The sequence below is a fragment of the Chiloscyllium plagiosum genome, unplaced genomic scaffold, assembly GCF_037043375.1.
Source record: "Chiloscyllium plagiosum isolate Xiang-an unplaced genomic scaffold, Cpla_swu_hap1 HiC_scaffold_30, whole genome shotgun sequence".
NCBI classification, from domain to species: domain Eukaryota; kingdom Metazoa; phylum Chordata; class Chondrichthyes; order Orectolobiformes; family Hemiscylliidae; genus Chiloscyllium; species Chiloscyllium plagiosum.
Window position 1 is genome coordinate 55,653,971 of NW_028270168.1, and position 20,412 is coordinate 55,674,382.

A 20,412-nucleotide genomic window follows, 5' to 3' on the forward strand; every position below is an offset into this window, starting at 1 on the left:
CCCACTGCCACTCTGTTCTCCCAGCAATGGCCTGTGAGCCCATCATAATCTGTTTGCCTTGCAACAGCCTGCATACAGATCACCACTGGTATCTGCAAAAACTACCTGTGAAAATGTCACCAGCCAGATGTCCTAGCAATGGCCTGTGAGCCCATCCCCATTCTGTTCTCCCGGGCAATGAATTGTGAACTTATTCCCACTTTGTTTCTCTGGCAACAGCCTGAAAACCCATCCCTACTCTGTTCTCCTACCAATGACTTGTGAACTCTTCCTCACTCTGTTCCCCGAGCAATGGCCTGTGTACCCATCTCTATTCAGTTCTCCTGTGAACGCATCCCCACTCTATTCCCATAGATACGGCCTGCGAACCCATCCCTACATTATTCCCATAGATACGGCCTGCGAACCCATCCCCGCTCTATTCCCATAGATACGGCCTGCGAACCCATCCCCACTCTATTCCCATAGATATGGCCTGCAAATCCATTCCCGCTCTATTCCCATAGATACGGCTTGCGAACCCATCCCTACATTATTCCCATAGATACGGCCTGCGAACCCATCCCCGCTCTATTCCCATAGATACGGCCTGCGAACCCATCCCTACATTATTCCCATAGATACGGCCTGCGAACCCATCCCCGCTCTATTCCCATAGATACGGCCTGCGAACCCATCCCCGCTCTATTCCCATAGATATGGCCTGCAAATCCATTCCCGCTCTATTCCCATAGATACGGCTTGCAAACCCATCCCCGCTCTATTCCATTTGATATGGCCTGCGAACCCATCCCCGCTCTATTCCCATAGATACGGCCTGCAAATCCATTCCTGCTCTATTCCCATAGATACGGCCTGTGAACCCATCCCCACTCTATTCCCATAGATACGGCCTGTGAACCCATCCCCGCTCTATTCCCATAGATACGGCCTGCGAACCCATCCCCACTCTATTCCCATAGATATGGCCTGCAAATCCATTCCCGCTCTATTCCCATAGATACGGCCTGCGAACCCATCCCTAGATTATTCCCATAGATACGGCCTGCGAACCCATCCCCGCTCTATTCCATTTGATATGGCCTGCGAACCCATCCCCGCTCTATTCCCATAGATACGGCCTGCGAATCCATCCCTGCTCTATTCCCATAGAAACGGCCTGTGAACCCATCCCCACTCTATTCCCATAGATACGGCCTGTGAACCATCCCCGCTCTATTCCCATAGATACGGCCTGTGAACCCATCCCCGCTCTATTCCCATAGATACGGCCTGCGAATCCATCCCTGCTCTATTCCCATAGAAACGGCCTGTGAACCCATCCCCACTCTATTCCCATAGATACGGCCTGTGAACCCATCCCCACTCTATTCCCATAGATACGGCCTGTGAACCCATCCCCGCTCTATTCCCATAGATACGGCCTGCGAACCCATCCCCACTCTATTCCCATAGATATGGCCTGCAAATCCATTCCCGCTCTATTCCCATAGATACGGCCTGCGAACCCATCCCTAGATTATTCCCATAGATACGGCCTGCGAACCCATCCCCGCTCTATTCCATTTGATATGGCCTGCGAACCCATCCCCGCTCTATTCCCATAGATACGGCCTGCGAATCCATCCCTGCTCTATTCCCATAGAAACGGCCTGTGAACCCATCCCCACTCTATTCCCATAGATACGGCCTGTGAACCATCCCCGCTCTATTCCCATAGATACGGCCTGTGAACCATCCCCGCTCTATTCCCATAGATACGGCCTGCGAACCTATCCACGCTCTATTCCATAGATACGGCCTGTAAGAACATCACCAAGTAGGAAACACAAGCGTGATGTAAGTCAGTGAGACGGTGATTTAGAAGTAGAAAGAGAGTGCAAGAGAAAGAGAGAGTAAAGGAGAATGGAGCAAGCTGGATAACATCAGATGTAAAAGCAAGGACAGAGTGACTTAAACTCAACTCCCGAGCTCAGGCCTGATCCCCTCCCCTCCCTGAGGTCCAGGACTTTGGGCTGAGTCTGTCTCTCTCCAGCTCAGCTTCTTCAACACAAAGACAAACAACAATATAGTTTACAGCTTGGCAATTTTTAATGAATATTTTTATTATTTATAAATTAAAGTTATTGATACAGTCAGTGGTGCCTTTTCTCATTGGCCCCTGAGTTGAGAGAAACATTGAAATGTGTCCCTGTAACCCCCTATGGGATAAGCTTGGACAAACCAACAGTACCCTCAGTTTGTTCCCACAGCGAGAGGCTGCTCCGATGCTGAAACACTGAACTGAAAGAAGAAACTCCTGGATGGATTGATTAATGAGTGAATTTGATTGATTGAATTTGGGTAAAGGGATATTTCAGCACATTCATCAGCTGCTGTCTGAACTTAGTCTGGGTCACGGCATAAATCGCGGTGTTTGTGCAGCAACTGAGGAGCTGCAGCATGAAGCCCAACTCCTGCACAAACCAATCTAAATATACAGACCGATACCCAATATTATACATCCGGTACCATATAGAAAACACCATTAGCGTTGACCATAACAGGATGAAATTAGCTGAGATCACAAACAGTAAAATGATGGATTTTTTTCGATTTTGCATTTCTGTGTCACATCGAACGTCCCCACTGCTGTGAGCCCGGAGTCTGCTGCGGGCTCTGCTGGTCACTAAAATGTGTTTGACAGTGAGAACATTGAGCAGCACAATCAGGAGAAATGGGAAAGCCGGGGTAAGAATGTTATGGAGGAACTCGATTGTGACCCAGACACGAGACAATTTAACATCGTCTGTTACCTCACAAAGCCAGGGGATGTTCCCCAGCCAATAACGAGCTGTGAGCATAAAATACCAGAAAATGTTCTTTAAACAGCTCAGCGCAGTCACTGTTCCCAGAACCACAGCTGCCATTTTCTCACTGCAATATTTACTTTTCAGCTTCCGGCAACAAATGGCTACAAATCGATCAAAGGTAAAAGTGACGGTGAACCAGACAGAGCAGTCAGTGGCTGCATAAAGCAGGACGGCGTGGATATTACACACAGGGATGGACTTCAGGAAATAAAACTGTTCCTTATAAACAATGGGAATGTGTCTCAATATCAGGTCGAAGATAATGACCAGTAGATCCGCCACTGCCATGGCCCCCAGGTAACGTCTGACACATGGAGACAATCCACAATCTTTATAAAGCAGGACATAGATCGTCACGATGTTAACTGTGAGGAAGGAAAACAAACATATTATACATCAGCCTGGAGGTAAAATTACCAGTTTGATTGAGGACATAGTGAGATTTTCAAATGTGTCACTGTATTCAGAGATTTAATGAAATAATTGTAGCTGAAATAACAAATGGGAGCTTCCAAATTAGTTACAAAAATGTGACTTAAAACACAAAGACTCCCTCCCCAAACACACATTCATAAGAACAGATGGTTTCTAGAACATTACCACACTCTCAATCACTTGAGAGCTGACACAGGTCACTTCTTTACAGCTCCTAATATGGAGAGTGAAAAAATTGCCATCTTGAAGGATTCTCTCCCAGTTCATTGAGGCCAAATGGAGTTTGGAAATTTCTGTCTTTTAGTTTGAATTGTGGTTAATTCTCTGAAGAGGAGAACGATGGTTATAGAATGTTCTGGGAAATGTCGGCTATAGAATTGTGAGAAACAGAGCTCACAATATAATAAATTTCAGTCCGAATCAAATTCTGAAACAGCGAATTTTATTGAAACATTCTTTCAAGAAGGGGTGACTAGCAATTAGCCACCCCAATCCAGAAATTACTCCATAATTTATACACTTTAATTCTCGGTACTTCCCAGTTTACCTCATTGGCCTTCAAACCTATCAATATTCCTTATTGTGTTCTGCCCCTGTCCAGCTGTGCCCCGCCCTTGTTTACTTCTTCCCCTACTCCAAGCCGGGAGACCCTCCCCTCTATAAGTGACTTGGCTCGCTTCAGTGCTGACATGAGGGAAATTTGCTGAGCTTGGAATATCTTGATGTTCTTTTTCAACTTATCTATTTGTCGGTAACATCTTCCATTGTTTGCAGGCACGTTCCATTCTTGTATGCACATTTTAGCTAACTCAGCTCTTTGCTGAAACCATTATACACTGGTGTAGGTTTGCATAAGCAGTTATGTTTGCAGAAGTAACACTACTTTACCTATATCCCACAAGAATGATTCGAGAAGAAATGTGAACACAAGGAAAACATATTCTTCCCTCGGGCTCATCTTTTTTTCAATTTACTGATATCCGGCCTTTCACAGGTCAGGTGTCGAATGTTCTGGAGAATGTCGGCTATAGAATGTTCCAGAGAATGTTACTTACACAACATTCCGGAGACTATGCGTTATGGAATGAGCTGGACAATGTGGGTTACAGAATATTCTGGAGAAAGTTGATTATAGAATGTTACAGGAAATGTTGGTCAAAGAATGTTTTGTGGAATGTCAGTTGCAGAACTTTCTGGAGAATGTCAGTTATAGAATGTTCCAGAGAATGTTGATTATAAAACATTCAGGGGAATGTCAGTTATAGAATGCTTTGGGGAATGTCGGTTACAAAATGTGATGGAGTCCTAAAGATCCAAATCACAAAGGCTCTTCTGAACACTAAGTTTGGTGAGATCCACTCAGCCACATGGTGGGAATCTCTCCCCAAACTCACCTCAATTGACACTTTGCACACAAAGCCAAAAAGATGAAGACAATATCTCGATCATTTAATGTAAGTTCCTCTTTTACGATCATGCAGATGCTGCCCCTTATTCAGTGATGTACCCCACCTCCTTTTCAGTTTTATATAACACCCCCAGCTGTAAAATGTTCTGGATATTCAGTTTCCAATATCAGTCACCCCGTAGCCATGTCTCTCTAATGCCATTAAATCACATCCATTTCCCTCAGGGGATACACTTAGTTCATCAATCCTTTTTTGAGAATACAGCACATATTCAGATATAGTGCCTCTCATTCAGCTTGTTAAGTGATTCTGCCCTGCTCCATTGTCGCCTTTATTCCTCATTTTGACCAATCAGGAAACAGTCTCACATTGTCATACTCTCAGAATCAGACCTCATGGGGAATACTTCATGAAGCCCCATCACCATCCCTGGGTATATCCTGTCCCACCAGCAGGACAGACTCTCCAGTAGTAGTAGTAGTAGTGGTGGTGGCGGTGGCGGCACAGTGGCTCAGTGGCTAGCACTGCTGCCTCACAGCACCAGGGTCCCAAGTTCGATTCCAGCCTTGGGTGACCGTCTGTGTGGAGTTTGCACATCCTACCCGTGTCTGCGTGGGTTTCCTCTGGGTGGTCCAGTTTCCTCCCACAGTCACAAAGATGTGCAGGTCAGGTGGATTGGCCATGCTAAATTGCCCATAGTGTTAGGTGCATTAGTCAGAGGGAAATGGGTCTGGGTGGGTTACTCTTCGGAGGGTTGGTGTAGACTGGTTGGGACTAAGGACCTGTTTCCATACTGTAGGGAATCTAATCTGAAGTCAGGTAAGGACTGACCCTGGAATTCCTCAACAAGGATTCCAGAATCTGGGAAATCTCATGGTAGCAGGTAAACAATTGTTAGAAATGGGGTAAAGTGTTGTTTTGGCAGATATAGAAAAAGAGTACAGCAAGAGAACTATTAACCCTGTAGGTATTTAGGGACTTTTCAGTGTATAATTGTGGCTAATTAAATACTAACTTTGGTGTGTAATTACTGTAACAAAAAGTTCTTTTTGTAAAATTATGCTTTCAGCAAAAAGCTGAGATAACCGAAATGCTTGAGCTACACAAAATGATACAAGTTAATGAAATGTCCAAGGATGGAATGTGCCAGCAGAATTGATACAAAATGTTAAACCAGATCTAGATGTATTGTCGACAAAACAAATGTATGTGTCAGCACTTACAGAAAGGAAGGTTGCCAACTTGGGGAAGGGGGAAGTAATAAGGGTGGAGCACTTATTAGACAGGGACGAAACGTTTGCAACAAAAACTTCCAGCTCGGCGAACAGAACCACAGCAAGGGTGGAGCACAGCTGGGCAGTGGTCTGGCACTGTAAGAAAGATTGGGTAATAAGGAGTCTGGAGAGATGACCTCACTCAGCTCAAAAGGTATAACTGTACACTCACCTAAGTTCTAATTTGCTCATTTGCTTATGCAATTGAAGCCCTTACTTGCAAGTTCGTAATAAATTGCCTTGTTTCCAGTTTTGGTGGTCTCATCTAAATTTTATTGAATTTTGATTCAAACAGATTTGGAGACTTGTTCCGGGATCCCAAGCTCCAGTCGCTCGGCATTCTTGGAGAAACGGAGAAGGTACACCTCGCTGATTTCGGCGATCTCTAGTTTCCCCTTGTTGCTGCGGCGGCTCGGGCGAGCGAGATCCGGACTGAGAGACCCTGGAAACAAGACGGGCAGATGCGACGCGGCGGGTTCAGTCGGGTAATTCTTGTGCATAAGACCCGGGTAAGAAAAAGTTCTTAAATAAGTATTATCCGGGCGACCGGTATAGGCAGCGGGTTTTGTTTTGCTGTCAGTCTTTGCCACGAGCGAGGCGCACTAAGACATGGCGGGTTGGTTGGGTAACTCTTATGGACTTAAGACCTGCATTCGCGGGCGGCCGGGATTTGCAGCAGTACTTGCTGTTTTGCCGTGGTTCTAGGTGCGCTGAGACGTGGTGGTTTGTCGGGTAACTCTTATGTACACAAGACCGATCTAGATTTGCAGCGACATTTGTTGTTAGTTTTTGTCACGGACAAGGTGAACTATGACGCAGTGGGTTGCCACGAGCGAGGTGCATTGAGACACGGCGGGTTGGTCGGGTAACTCTTATGGACTTAAGACCCGCATTCGAGGGCGGCCGGGATTTGCAGCAGTACTTGCTGTTTCGCCGTGGTTCTAGGTGCGCTGAGTCGTGGTGGGTTGGTCGGCATTCACGAACAACTGGGATTTGGAGCATTACTTGCTGTTTCGCCGTGGTGCAAAGGTCACTAAGACGTGGTGGTTCAGTCGGGTTACTCTTGTAAGACCCAGGTAAAGGTAAATTTCGGGCGACCTAGATTGACAATGGTTTTTGCTGTCTGGTATTGCCGTGGGACGGGGCGCGCATTCGACCAGGTAACTTTTGTGCACAGACCAAAATTGACCTTTAAGTATTACCTTGGTGGTCGGTTCTGTACGAGAAGTATACAGGGGAATTGGCAACTTAAAAAAATAGAGAATAAAAGTCTTTAATTGGCTAGATTAATCTAACAAGTAAGGTGTCTAACTGATTCGATCACCCAGCCTTAGACCGGTTATTAAGAGGGGAAATTAGGAGATTAGGACCCTGAAGTGGGTGTGGAAGAAGGTGACACCGAACCTCAGAGAGGTTAATTAAAATTATATAAAGAAAACGGCCGAGTATTAAAATGGGAAATAAGAATAGCAATTTAGATGTAGAAAGAGACATGAGAGGGATGTCCAAGGACCACATCCGAATGGACAGTCCTTTAGGAAAAATGTTAAGAGATTGGAAGTACAATCCTTGGATGCAAGGAAAGGATAAAAAACAACTGATAAAATGTCAATGAAAAAAGGCCTTACAGTCAGGAGGAATCAGATTATGCTTCGTGTCAGAAGGGCTAGTAGCTAAAGGGCTACTGAGGGTGCACTTCGTAACTAATTCAAAAGCTAGAGAAGTCGTTGCGGGAAACTCATGGTGTCTGTGAAACATGATGTCTGTGTGAGAGAGAGAGAGAGAGAGAAAAGAGCTGTACAGCTAGTAGAAAGTTTAACCCTTTGTTATTCAGTGTGAATGCACATTTGCTTGTTGGTGATTGAATGTTTCCTGGAGCTTGAGATCCAGGACTGTTTTGAATCTGATTTCTATTATGGAAATTTTAACATGATTTCTTTTAAGGTTAAGGATTTTGCAAGATTATGAAATAAAATGTTTTTTTTACAGGTCATGACTGCCTTACTATCAGTTTCTAACTAATCTCTTTTATCCTTACATAAAAGCGATTTATGGAGGACAGTTGAAGTTTTAACTTGAATAGGCAAATCCTTTTAAGGCAGCTCTAGTTATTTCACGACCTATAGCATTGTAATTGAGCAATGACTGGTCAGGACTACTTGGGAGGACTAGTTTTGGATTTGAATCAGGGGACTGGAACCGGGTGACTGTGGTGGATTTCAGAGTTGGGAACTGTGTGCATTTTGCATATTAAACACTGAATAAATGAATTTATAATATATAAATATATGTTTACAAGTAAGATTCCAAAATGTATAGTTAGGAACAGGCTTTAAAGAAAAGCAAGCATAAATTGATAAATTGTATTTGACATTACAGGGAGCAAGAAATATTGCAATATTTCTTTAAAAGAATCAAGGTCTAAGTAAAACATTGGGTGATGAGGAATGGCCATGAGGTTGCCCTAAAGCTGTTCAGTTGGTTAAATTGGCTCAGCAATTGATCTGGCAATGTAACATGAGAAGCAGAAACAGAAGGCAAAAATAATGATAAGCCACGGTTAATGAGGTAATAAAGAAAAGGGCTGAAAATGTGTATGCTGGAAAGGCGCAGCAGGTCAGGCAGCATCCAAGGAGCAGGAGAATCGACATTTCAGGAATGAAGAAGGGTTCATGCCCGAAATGTCGATTCTCCTGCTCCTTGGATGCTGCCTAACCTGCTGCGCCTTTCCAGCAACACATTTTCAGCTCTGATCTCCAGCATCTGCAGTCCTCACTTTCCCCCCCTCATAAAGAAAAGGACAAAACTAAAAGGATAAGGAAACCGGAATGGTGGCGGGCAGCATGTTGAAAATAAAGTGAGGAGAAAGGATCAGGGAGGAGATGTTAAGAGGTCTGGTAGACAGGAACAAGGATCAAAGTGGAAATCCCCACAGGCGGGATGTTATTACTCTGGAAAGACAGGTCACTTTAAGAGAGAGTGTCCAGATCCGAAAAAGGAAGTAAAGGCAGTGCCGTTTATGAACCTTGATGAAAATAGGGGTGTCCGGAGTTCCTGCCCCTCGGGATCCACCAGGAACCCTTGATAAATTTAAAGGTGGGACTTTACAAAGAGGACTTAGTTTTCCTAGTCGATACGGGGGCAGCAAGGTCATCCTTAAATTTTAAGCCCAAGGGAGTGGGAATGAAAAAAAAGTTAATTGGATTATGGCAACAGTTTTGTGATGAGGCATGAAGAATCAGTTTTGCGTTCATGACGAGATATTGTCACCAAACTGGGGATTTAATTAACTGCAAAAGGTGCTATGGAATCTGTTGAGGTTCTTAAAAAATGAATGTGCTCGAGCAAAACAATTACAGAAACAGAATGAGAAGTCACAAGTGACTGGTAAACAAACAGAACTGCGCAATTAGTTTTTAAAATGTTTTAATCACTTGTTGTGTTTCCATCCTGAAATATATAATATATATAATTAATAATTAATATTTATAATAATTCAATTGTGTTAGCCTGAATCAATATTAATTGGCAGGATTCCTTCATACATTCTCAGTGACTTGTCATATTGATTCATGGTTAATTTAAAACATGACTGCACTAATTCATTGTTAATTAAAGAATGGAAAGCTACATTACTGGCCAGAGTGTGTGCAGGCAGTGGTAGCAATAGCCTTATTGGTAGAGGAGAGTCGGGAACTTACTTTTAGGGGAGCCTTAGTAGTCAGCCCCCCACATCAGGTACGGTCAGGAGAAGAAAGGGGCATGATTAGAAGAGCTGCTCTGAGGGAATGGAAAAGAGACATCCAGTGGGTGAGGGAGTTATACCAGCCAAAAACAAATTCCCCAATGTGGACCCATGTTGGAAGGGTATGGATGAACACGATAGAGGAAAAATTAGGGACTTTCGAGAAATGGTCATTTTGGGTATTAAAGAAGCAGCACCTATATCTCAGAATTTTTAAAAAGTCTTTGAAGTAAGACAGGAAAAGGAGGAAGCCCCGACAGCCTTTTTACAGAGATTAAAAGAAGCCACTAGAAAATATTCGGGAATGAATCCCGAAGATCCGGTAGCACAGGGACTTTTAAAGGTCCATTTTGTGACTAAATCATGGCCAGACATACAAAGGAAATTACAGAAATTAGAAGGCTGGAGTGAAAAACAGATAGAAGATCTGTTATAAGAGGCACAGAAAGTGTGTGTGAAAAGGGAAGTGGAGAAACAAAAACAAAAAGCTAAAATAATGGTTGCAGCAGTTGAAGAAATTACAACGAGAAAGTTAGAATCAGAGAACAGAGGAGGACAAGAGAGACAGAGAGCAGATGGTAGGGGAAGGAAGCAACTGGCAGGATGTTATTACTGTGGAAAAACAGGAAATTTTAAAAGACAATGTCCAAGGTTAGGACGACAAAGAGAAGCGGTATCATTGATGATTTTTGATGAAGATTAGGGGAGTCAGGGGTTCCCTCCTCCTGAGACCCACCAGAAACCCTTGATAAACTTAAAGATGGGACCTGAAGGAGAGGAAACAGTGTTTTTAGTGGATACGGGAGCAGCACGATCATCCAAGCTTTACACCTAGCAGTGTTAAATTAACTAACAAAGGTCTCAAGGTTTCTGGTGTAAAAGGCAAAGAATTCTTAAATCAGAATGCAGGACAATGGCTCACAGATTCTAGGATCTTGAAATATGAGACAATCTTAATAGAACAGGATGACCTTGTGTTAGTCACAGACAGTTGCTTGAATCCAGCTGCATTTCTGTGGTGGAGAGAGGGGGATGGCCCCTGGCAATCCAGAACATGACTGCCTTGATATTACTGAATATCAGACTAAAGTGCAAATGAACTTAAGAGACATACCATTGCATGCGAGAGGTCGGTTGTTTATCGATGGGTCCTCCTGGATGATTGAGGGTAAAAAGCACAATGAATATACTCTAGTAGATGGGATAGAGGGAAGCATTATCGAGTCTGAAAGACTGCCTAATGGCTGGTCAGAGTTCAATGATAAATTTTTAAAGAACTATACTGTGGCGCTCGGCTCTTCTTTGTCTATCCTTAGGAATAAAGGCCTGTTGGTACAGACACCGCCACTCGAGTTTGCAGTACATCGAATACAACCGGGTGATTGGGTCCTGGAAAGATACCAAACTGCACCCGATCTGGGAGGGACCATTCCTAACCCTCCTAACTAGTGAAACAGCTATTCGGACTGTTGATAAAGGCTGGAGTCATCACACTCGCGTTAAAGGTCCTGTGAACGCCCCATTTGCAGAGTGGCATGATCATCCTACAGACAACCCTCTGAAAGTTAAGCTGAGAAAGAAAGAATGAACTGAGACAAAAGACTCTTTTAACGTTTGCTGATATATATATTGTTATTGATTGTAAGGGCTGTGTGGACTCACCTCTCCCTGGCGCCTAAAAGATTAAGACAGATAGGCAGGATGGTAGACAGGGGTTAGAGATGGGCGGGTATTCGTATAGTATTGTAACGTTAGTAGTACTAACTATTCAAGGAGATGGGAAAAATCACTTTACTTCACTATGCCAAAATTATGCTGAACAAAAGGGACTTGCTGACTGTTGGGTCTGTGCAGAGGTCCCACACCATGGCGAATCTGGAATCCCCACCTCGGTAATACCGCTCACTAAAAAAGAAGTATACCATGTACAACAATTTGATGTGGGTTCAAATAGTACAAAGTGGAGATTTGAAAGAAGCAAATATAGCTTTGCGGGATGATTCCCAAGGCCAGCTCCGAAAAGTCAGGGCACTATTGATAGTCTTAGAATCTCCCTACTGAAAGGAGCAGTAAATACCACCTTATTCTGTAATCAGAATGATGTTGCGCCTTTCCAACTAGGAAAACCGTCTGGTATCCACACTAGTCAAGCCACTGCCACGACCACTCCCCGAATATTAAACGTAACATATTCGGTATGTGGTCTGAAGGCCTATCCATTTATTTCTGGGGAAAAATATGTTCGTGTGATAAACACTTCCTCAAATCCAGAAAGGTTGGAGTTGCTGCTGTTACCTCGCTTATATAGTCCCTCACCTCCGAATAGAAAAGCATGAGCCCAACCTGGGAAAGGAGGGGGGGATAAGACGTAAGACCCGAGAGGTCTCTGATGACCGTCTACTGTGGACACTGCTCCCAAACTACGGCACTACAAGGGCAGGGGTGGAAATACAGAAACTGGCGGCCGCCCTTGAAAATTTAATTCATGGTACCGCCGGCGCAATGGGGGAAGCTCAATCCCAAATATCGGCCATAACCACTGAAGTGATTGCCACGAGACTAACAGCTTTACAAATCGAATGGCTTTAGACTATCTTTTGGCCGAAAAAGGGGGAACTTGTGCTCTGATTGGTAAAGAATGCTGCACCTTCATCCCAGACACCTCTTCCATAAGGCGGAAATAATAAAGAAAAAGATAAACAATATAAGACAAACTGGAGATGAACTCCGAAAAGATGAAGGATGGGGATGGGAATGGGGTAACTGGAGATTGACCGGGTGGGAAAATGGTAAGTGAATTTAGGCATTTATGTGCTACTAATAATTGTAGGTTTACTGATAGAGTTTAATGTGTTAAAATTGTGTGTTAAGCTGGTAATGTCTTTGGGAGGACAACAACTAATAATGGTCATGAAAATAGCGCAAGCGCAAGAAAGAGAGAGTAACAGATTACTCCTAGAGTTTGAAAAAGGACAGAAATGACTAGATTGTGAAACTCGACACCATAGGGTGAAAAGAGGGCAGAAAATAAGATTGCAAAAACAACAAATGGTTAAGAAATGGGGGAATTGTTAGAAATAGGGTAAAGTGTTGTTTTGGCAGATATAGAAAAAGCATACAGAAAAGGGGTACAGCAAGAGAACTATTAACCCTGCAGGTATTTAGGGACTTTTCAGTGTATAATTGTGGTTAATTAAATACTAAATTTGGTGTGTAATTACTATAACAAAAAGTTCTTTTTGTAAAATTATGTTTTCAGCAAAAAGCTGAGATAACCGAAATGCTTGAGCTATACAAAATGATACAAGTTAATGAGATGTCTGAGGATGGAATGTACCAGCAGAATTGATACAAAATGTTAAACCAGGTCTAGATGTACTGTCGACAAAATAATGTATGTGTCAGCACTTACAGAAAGGAAGGTTGCCAACCTGGGGAAGGGGAAAGTAATAAGGGTGGAGCACAGCTGGGCAGTGATTTGGCACAGTAAGAGAGATTGGGCAATAAGGAGTCTGGAGCGATGAACTCACTCAGCTCAAAGGGTATAACTGTACACTAACCTAAGTTCTAATTTGCTCATTCGCTTATGCAATTGAAGCCCTTGCAAGTTCATAATAAATTGTCTTGTTTCCAGTTTTGGTGGTCTCATCTAAATTTTATTGAATTTTGTTTCTAAAACAATGATCAAGGAAATTGCCAGATGATGTACATCATTGTCCTCTACACCAGCCCTCCGTGATAAATCAGTTCCTCTCAATGTCCGTCACCAAGAATGTCTCCACACGCCCACCACTGACTGAGCAGGGCAAGGCCTCAAATACGCAGCAGACAGACTGAGGGGAGTGATGGGTGAACCAACAGAGGGAAACATTTTCACTAAACTACTTCTCACAGATGAATCTGTCCCTCATTGTATCTGTAGGAGCTCCCAGTACACAGTCCTGGCAAAGGGAAAGTCTCAGCCTCATACTGAAGACACTGCCCAGTGTTATGTGGCACTACCTGCCACAGAAGTGGGTCATACTTCTAAAAGATTGAGCAAATGGAAACTGGGCATCCATGAGGCACTGTGGGCCATCAGCAACTGCAGCATCAATGGCCTTCCCTCCATCATAGAGTCAGAAGTGGGCTGTTCAGTCATTCTTCCAAAATAACCATCGACATCTACTACTAGCCCACTGACCCCCACAGCTACCTAAACTACACCTTCTCCTGCCCTGCCTCCTGTGAAATGCCATCCCTTATTCCCAATTCCTCCGCCTCCACCACATCTGTTCCGAGGATGACCAATTCCACCTCAGAAAGTCCCAGATGGTCTACTTCTTCCATGGTCACAACTTCCTTTCCCATGTGGTTGACAATATCCTCCAGCACATCTGCTCCACTTCGCGCACCACCGCCCTTGGATATCACCCCTCCCAATTCAACAAGGACAAAACCCCCCTGGTCCTCACATTCCACTCCACCACCCTCCGTATACATCTCATTATCCTCCACCACTTCTGCCACCTCAAAACAGATATATATCCTTCCCTACCCCGATCAGCATTCCGGAGAGACCATTCCCTCCATGACTCCCTTGTCAGGTCCATGGTCTCCCACCATCCCTCACCCCACTCCTGGCATCTTTCCCTACCACCACAGGAAATGCAAAACCTGTGCCCACACCACTCCCCTCATATCCACCCAAGGCCCCAAAGGGATCCTTCCGCATCTGTCAGAAATTTACCTGTATCTATACCAATGTCAGCTACTGCATCCATTGCACCCGGGGTGGTTTTCTCTAACCCAGGGAGACAGGACACCATCTTGCAGATCATTTTAGATAAGATCTCTGGGACACACGCACCCACTGACCCCACCGTCCCGTGGCTGAACACTTCAACACCCCCTCCCACACCATCAAGGACATGCAGGTCCTGGGCCTCCTCCACTGCCAAATTATTACTACCCAATTCTTGGAGGAAGAATGCCTCATATTCTGTCTTAGGACCCTGCAAACAAATGGGATTAATGTGGATTTCAACAGCTTCTTCATTTCCCCTCCCCCCACATTATCCTAGCCCCTAGCCTCCAACTTGGCACCGCCCTCCGGACCCGTTCATCATCTCCCCCCCGACCTATCAGCTGCTTGCTCACCTTCATCCACCTATCGCTTTCTCAGCTTCCTTCCCCCCAACACCACCCCCTTCCCACTGGTGTCTCAGCCTCGGCCCACAAACCTCATTCCTGGCGATTCTCCTGTTCCTCAGATGCTGCCTGACTGGCTGTGCTTTCTCAGCAGCACCTTCTCAACTCTGACCTCCAGCATCTGCAGTCGCACTCTCTCATGGTTCCAATATGTTCAGCACCATTCACAACTCCACGTATTCAGCCCATCAAGAGTTTTAAACAGGAACAGAATGAGACCATTCAACCATTCGAGGCTACTTCTCAGCAATTGAAACGGATCTTTTAATTTGTCATACCTGTTACACAGGAAATGCTGCTTTCAAAGCTGCTACATAGGAATGTGGGAGGACTGGTTACTGAGCCGGAATGCAGTATGGATAAATTACTCTTTAACACTTTAAGAAAAGTGAATGACTGCAGTGACCAGTGCTAGATTCTTAACATTTTGCATACTATATCAACAGGTTAGATAATTGGATCCAATATATTCTAACTAAATGTGTCAATTGCACTAACATAGGCAGTAAACATGGTTATCAAGAGAAGGTATAGAGTCTGTAAATGGATAAGCAATGGACCGCAATTTGGTAGATAGATTATAATGTGGGTAACTGTGAACCTGTGAACTTTTCAGGAAGGAGAAAGTGAGGACTGCAGATGCTGGAGATTAGAGCTGAAAAATGTGTTGCTGGAAATGCGTAGCAGGTCAGGCAGCATCCAAGGAACAGGAGAATCGACGTTTCGGGCATAAGCCGTTCTTCATTCCTGAAGAAGGGCTCATGCCCGAAACGTCAATTCTCCTGTTCCTTAGATGCTGCGTGACCTGCTGTGCTTTTCCAGCAACACATTTTTCAACTTTTCAGTAAGAACAAGAGGCTATGTATGACCGAAATGGAGAGAGATGACAGGACTTAGTGATGCAGTAGCAATGTTGCTCTCATGTTCAAGTAGAGACAACCCTAGTAATTATAGATCAATGAGCCTTACCTCAGTGTGGGTGAAGTGTTGGAAAAGGTCATAAGAGATAGGATTTATCATCATCTTAATAGGAATACATTGATTAGGGATAGTCAGCATGTAAAGGTTAGGTCGTGCCTCACAAACTTTATTGAGTTATTTGAGATGGTGACCAAACAGGTGGATGAGGGTGAAGCGGTTGATGTAGTGTATATGGACTTCAGTAAGGCATTTGATTAGATTAGATTAGATTCTCTACAGTGCGGAAACAGGCCCTTCAGCACCGACCCTCTGAAGAATAACCCACCCAGTCCCATTCACCTACTCCCTACGAATGCACCTATCACTATGGGCAATTTAGCATGGTCAATTCACCTGACCCGCACATCTTTGGACAGTGGGAGGAAACCGGAGCACCCGGAGGAAGCCCTCGCAGACACAGGGAGAATGTGCAAACTCCACACAGGCAATCGCCCAAGGCTGGAATCGAACCCAGGTCCCTGGCGCTGCGAGGCAGTCGTGCTAACCACTGAGCACTGATAAGGTTCCCCAAGTAGGCTACTGCGCAAAATACGGAGGCATGGGATTGAGGGTGTTTTAGCGGTTTGGATCAGAAATTGGCTAGCTGAAAGAAGACAGAGGGTGGTGGTTGATGGGAAATGTCCATACCTGGAGTTCAGTTACTAATGGTATACTGCAAGGATCTGTTTTGGGTCCACTGCTGTTTGTCATTTTTATAAAGATTTGGATGAGGGCGTAGAATAATGGGTGAGTAAATTTGCAGACAACACTAACGTCAATATTGTTAGGGACATTGCTGAAGGATGTTGTAGGTTACAGAGAGACATAGATAAGCTGCAGAGCTGAGCTGAGAGGTGGCAAATGGAATTTAATGTGGATAAGTGTGAGGTGATGCACTTTGGAAGGAGTAACAGGAATATAGAGTACTGGGTGATTGGTAAGATTCTTGGATATAGATGAGCCAAGACATCTTCATGTGCATGTACATAGATCCCTGAAAGTTGCCACTCAGGTTGTTAAGAAGGCATACAGTGTGCTAGCTTTTATTAGTAGAGGGTTTGAGTTTTGGAGCCATGCAGTCATGTACCAAACTCTGGTGTAGCTGTGGGAGTCAGTCGGTTTATAGTAAACGTCCGTGTTGAGATGGTCTTCCGAGATATGGGCGGCACGGTGGCCCAGTGGTTAGCACTGCTGCCTCACAGCGCCAGAGACCCGGGTTCAATTCCCGACTCAGGCGACTGACTGTGTGGAGTTTGCACATTCTCCCCGTGTCTGCGTGGGTTTCCTCCGGGTGCTCCGGTTTCCTCCCACAGTCACAAAGATGTGCAGGTCAGGTGAATTGGCCATGCTAAATTGCCCGTAGTGTTACGTTAAAGGGGTAAATGTAGGGGTATGGGTGGGTTGCGCTTCGGCGGGTCGGTGTGGACTTGTTGGGCCGAAGGGCCTGTTTCCACACTGTAAGTAATCTAATCTAATCTAATCTAATCTAAAATGGAGAGGTCTAGGAAGGGGAGGGAGGAGTCTGAGACGGTCCAGGTAAATTTGAGGTCGGGGTGGAAGGTGTTAGTAAAGTGGATGAACTGTTCAACCTCCTCGTGGGAGCATGAGGTAGCACCGATACAGTCATCGATGTAGTAGAGGAAAAGTTGGGGGGTGGTGCCAGTGTTCCTTCCACCCCGACCTCAAATTTACCTGGACCGTCTCAGACTCCTCCCTCCCCTTCCTAGACATCTCCATTTCTATCTCGGATAACCGACTCAACACGGACGTTTACTATAAACCGACTGAATCCCACAGCTACCTAGATTACACCACCTCCCACCCTGCCCCCTGTAAAAACGCTATCCCATATTCCCAATTCCTTCGCCTCCACCGCATCTTCTCCCAGGAGGACCAATTCCAATACCGAACAACCCAGATGGCCTCCTTCTTCAAAGACCGCAATTTACCCTCAGATGTGGTTGACGATGCTCTCCACCGCATCTCCTCCACTTCCTGCTCCTCCGCCCCTCCAATTGCCACAAGGACAGAACCCCACTGGTCCTCACCTACCACCCCACCAACCTCCAGATACATCACATCATCCTCCGTCATTTCCACCACCTCCAAACAGACCCCACCACCAAGGATATATTTCCCTTCCCTCCCCTATCAGTGTTCCAGAAAGATCACTCCCTCTGCGACTCCCTCGTCAGGTCTACACCCCCCACCAACCCAACCTCCACTCCCGGCACCTTCCCCTGCAACCGCAAGAAATGCAAAACTTGCGCCCACACCTCCCCCCTCACTTCCCAAGGCCCCAAGGGATCCTTCCATATCTGTCACAAATTCACCTGCACCTCCACATACATCATTTACTGCATCCGCTGCACCCGATTTGGCCTCCTATACATTGGGGAGACATGCCGCCTACTTGCAGAACATTTTAGAGAACACCTCTGGGACACCCGCACAAACCAACCCAACCGCTCCGTGGCTGAACACTTTAGCTCCCCCTCCCACTCCGCCAAGGACATTCAGGTCTTTGGACTCCTCCATCACCAGACCATGGCAACATGATGCCTGGAGGAAGAGTACCTCATCTTCCGCCTAGGAACCCTCCAACCACAAGGGATGAATGCAGATTTCTCCAGCTTTCTCATTTCCCCGCACCCACCTTATCTCAGTCCCAACCCTCAGACTCAGCACCACCTTCTTGACCTGCAATCTTCTTCCGACCTCTCCGCCCCCACCCCCTCTCCGGCCTATCACCCTCACCTTAACCTCCTTCCACCTATCGCATTCCCAACGCGCCTCCCCCAAGTCCCTCCTCCCTACCTTTTATCTTAGCATGCTTGGCACACCCTCCTCATTCCTGAAGAAGGGCTTATGCCCGAAATGTCGATTCTCCTGCTCCTTGGATGTTGCCTGGCCTGCTGTACTTTTCCAGCAGCACATTTTTCATCTCTGATCTTCAGCATCTGCAGTCCTCACTTTCTCCTTTGTCAGAGAGAAGAAGGTTGAGAGGTGACTTAATTGAGACACATAAGATAATCGGAGGGTTAAACCGGGTGGACATTGAGGGCCTTTTTTCTGGGATGGTGATGGCTAGCGCAAGGGGGCATAGCTTCAAATTGAGGGGTGATAGATATAAGACAAATGTCAGAGGTAGTTTCTTTACTCAGTGGGTAGTAGGGGGCATGGAACGCACTGCCTACCACAGTTGTAGACTCACCAACTTTATGGGCATAGACATATGGATAAGAATGGAATGGTGTAGGTTAGATGGGGTTTGGATTGGTTTCACAGGGCAATGCAACATCGAGGGCCAAAGGGCCTGTCCTGTGTTGTAATGTTCTATGTTCTAGGTGGGACAGTTTAGGATTGGAGTACAATTAGCTCATCCACCAAGATAGTCATTCTATAAGATGTCAAGTACTGCTATACTGGGGTACACGTGACAATAAAGGATATTCCATTCTTTAAAATGTCTGATGGTAGAGTCAAAAATGGCAGAGGTACCAACGAGTCTGGAAAGAGCCCTGTTTAACAATGGCATTGGAGTGACCAGTTGTCCCAGTTCATGTTTTTCTAGTTTGGTTTAGCTGTTGCAGTCAGAAGATGCTGGAGTTCAGGAAAGGGTCAAAGCTTCAGCAGATGATTCCTGAGTGACTTTCTCTCTGAAGTCTCTTTGGATGATTTTCCCTGCTGCCTGTAAGAGACTGTGTTTCAATGTACCTTTTTGCCATGGTGTGTGTTTATGGAATGTTACTGGATTGGATTGGCTCCTTAGTTCGGTTGCTGTTTCGGGTCCGTTAATTTTTCCAGTACTGATGAAGGGCTTTTGCCCAAAACATCGACTCTCCTCCTTGGGATGTTGCCTGACCTACTGTGCTTTTCCATGACCATACTCTTGACTCTAATCTCCAGCATCTGCAGTCCTCACTTTCAACTAATTTTTCCAATAGTTGTTATTCTAAATTCTGTTTTCTTTTGTTCGTGTTTCAACTGTAGTGGTTAAATAAATTGTTTTGCTTAAAGCCGAGTGGTTTGACCAGCTGCATCACACCTGGAATATCCACTTCACATCTGCCTTTAAAATAAGGAAAAGTTAGGATCTACACTACCTTCTTAAAATATTGTGAGGAGGTCTGTCCTGGCTTGGGAATGCGATAGGTGGAAGGAGATTAAGGTGAGGGTGATAGGCCGGAGACATGAATCAGAAAGTTAGGCTGCAGATGCAGCAAATGATTAGGAAGGTATATGGATGCTGTTTTATGTAAAAACTATTGGATATCATCATTTGGATGTTTTACTGCATCTGTACAGGGCATTACTGGCACCACATCTATGTACTGTGTGTAATCATGAATGTACAAACTGAAATAAAGTGCAAATGCTTTCATAGCTTTTCAAAGATGTTTCACTTTACTCATTCCTGGAATGAAGGCCTTACAGAGTCATACAGCACGGAAACAGAGCCTTCAGTCCAACTCGTCCGTGCTGACCAGAAATCCCAGTCTGATGTACCTGTAGTCCCATTTGCTATTTCCATCTAAACCTTTCCT

At 45.0% G+C, this 20,412-nt stretch overlaps 1 protein-coding gene across 2 annotated transcripts in view; it reads right to left on the reverse strand.

Moving 5' to 3' along the window:
* Positions 1-2,079: 2,079 nt before the first annotated feature.
* Positions 2,080-20,412, reverse strand: part of LOC148142204 (putative G protein-coupled receptor 139) — a 38,259-nt gene continuing 19,926 nt past the window's right edge. Inside the window, exons 1-2 of one of the 2 annotated variants that reach the window (XM_087977030.1) lie at positions 6,188-6,491; positions 2,080-3,217 (exon numbers count right to left, since the gene is read on the reverse strand). In XM_087977030.1, coding sequence (XP_087833156.1) covers positions 2,313-3,140 — 828 coding nt within the window. In that variant the 5' untranslated portion in view covers positions 3,141-3,217; positions 6,188-6,491 and the 3' untranslated portion in view covers positions 2,080-2,312. Of the gene's footprint in view, positions 3,218-6,187; positions 6,492-20,412 lie in introns of those variants that run through there. The other variant, XM_087977031.1, reaches the window with a different exon arrangement.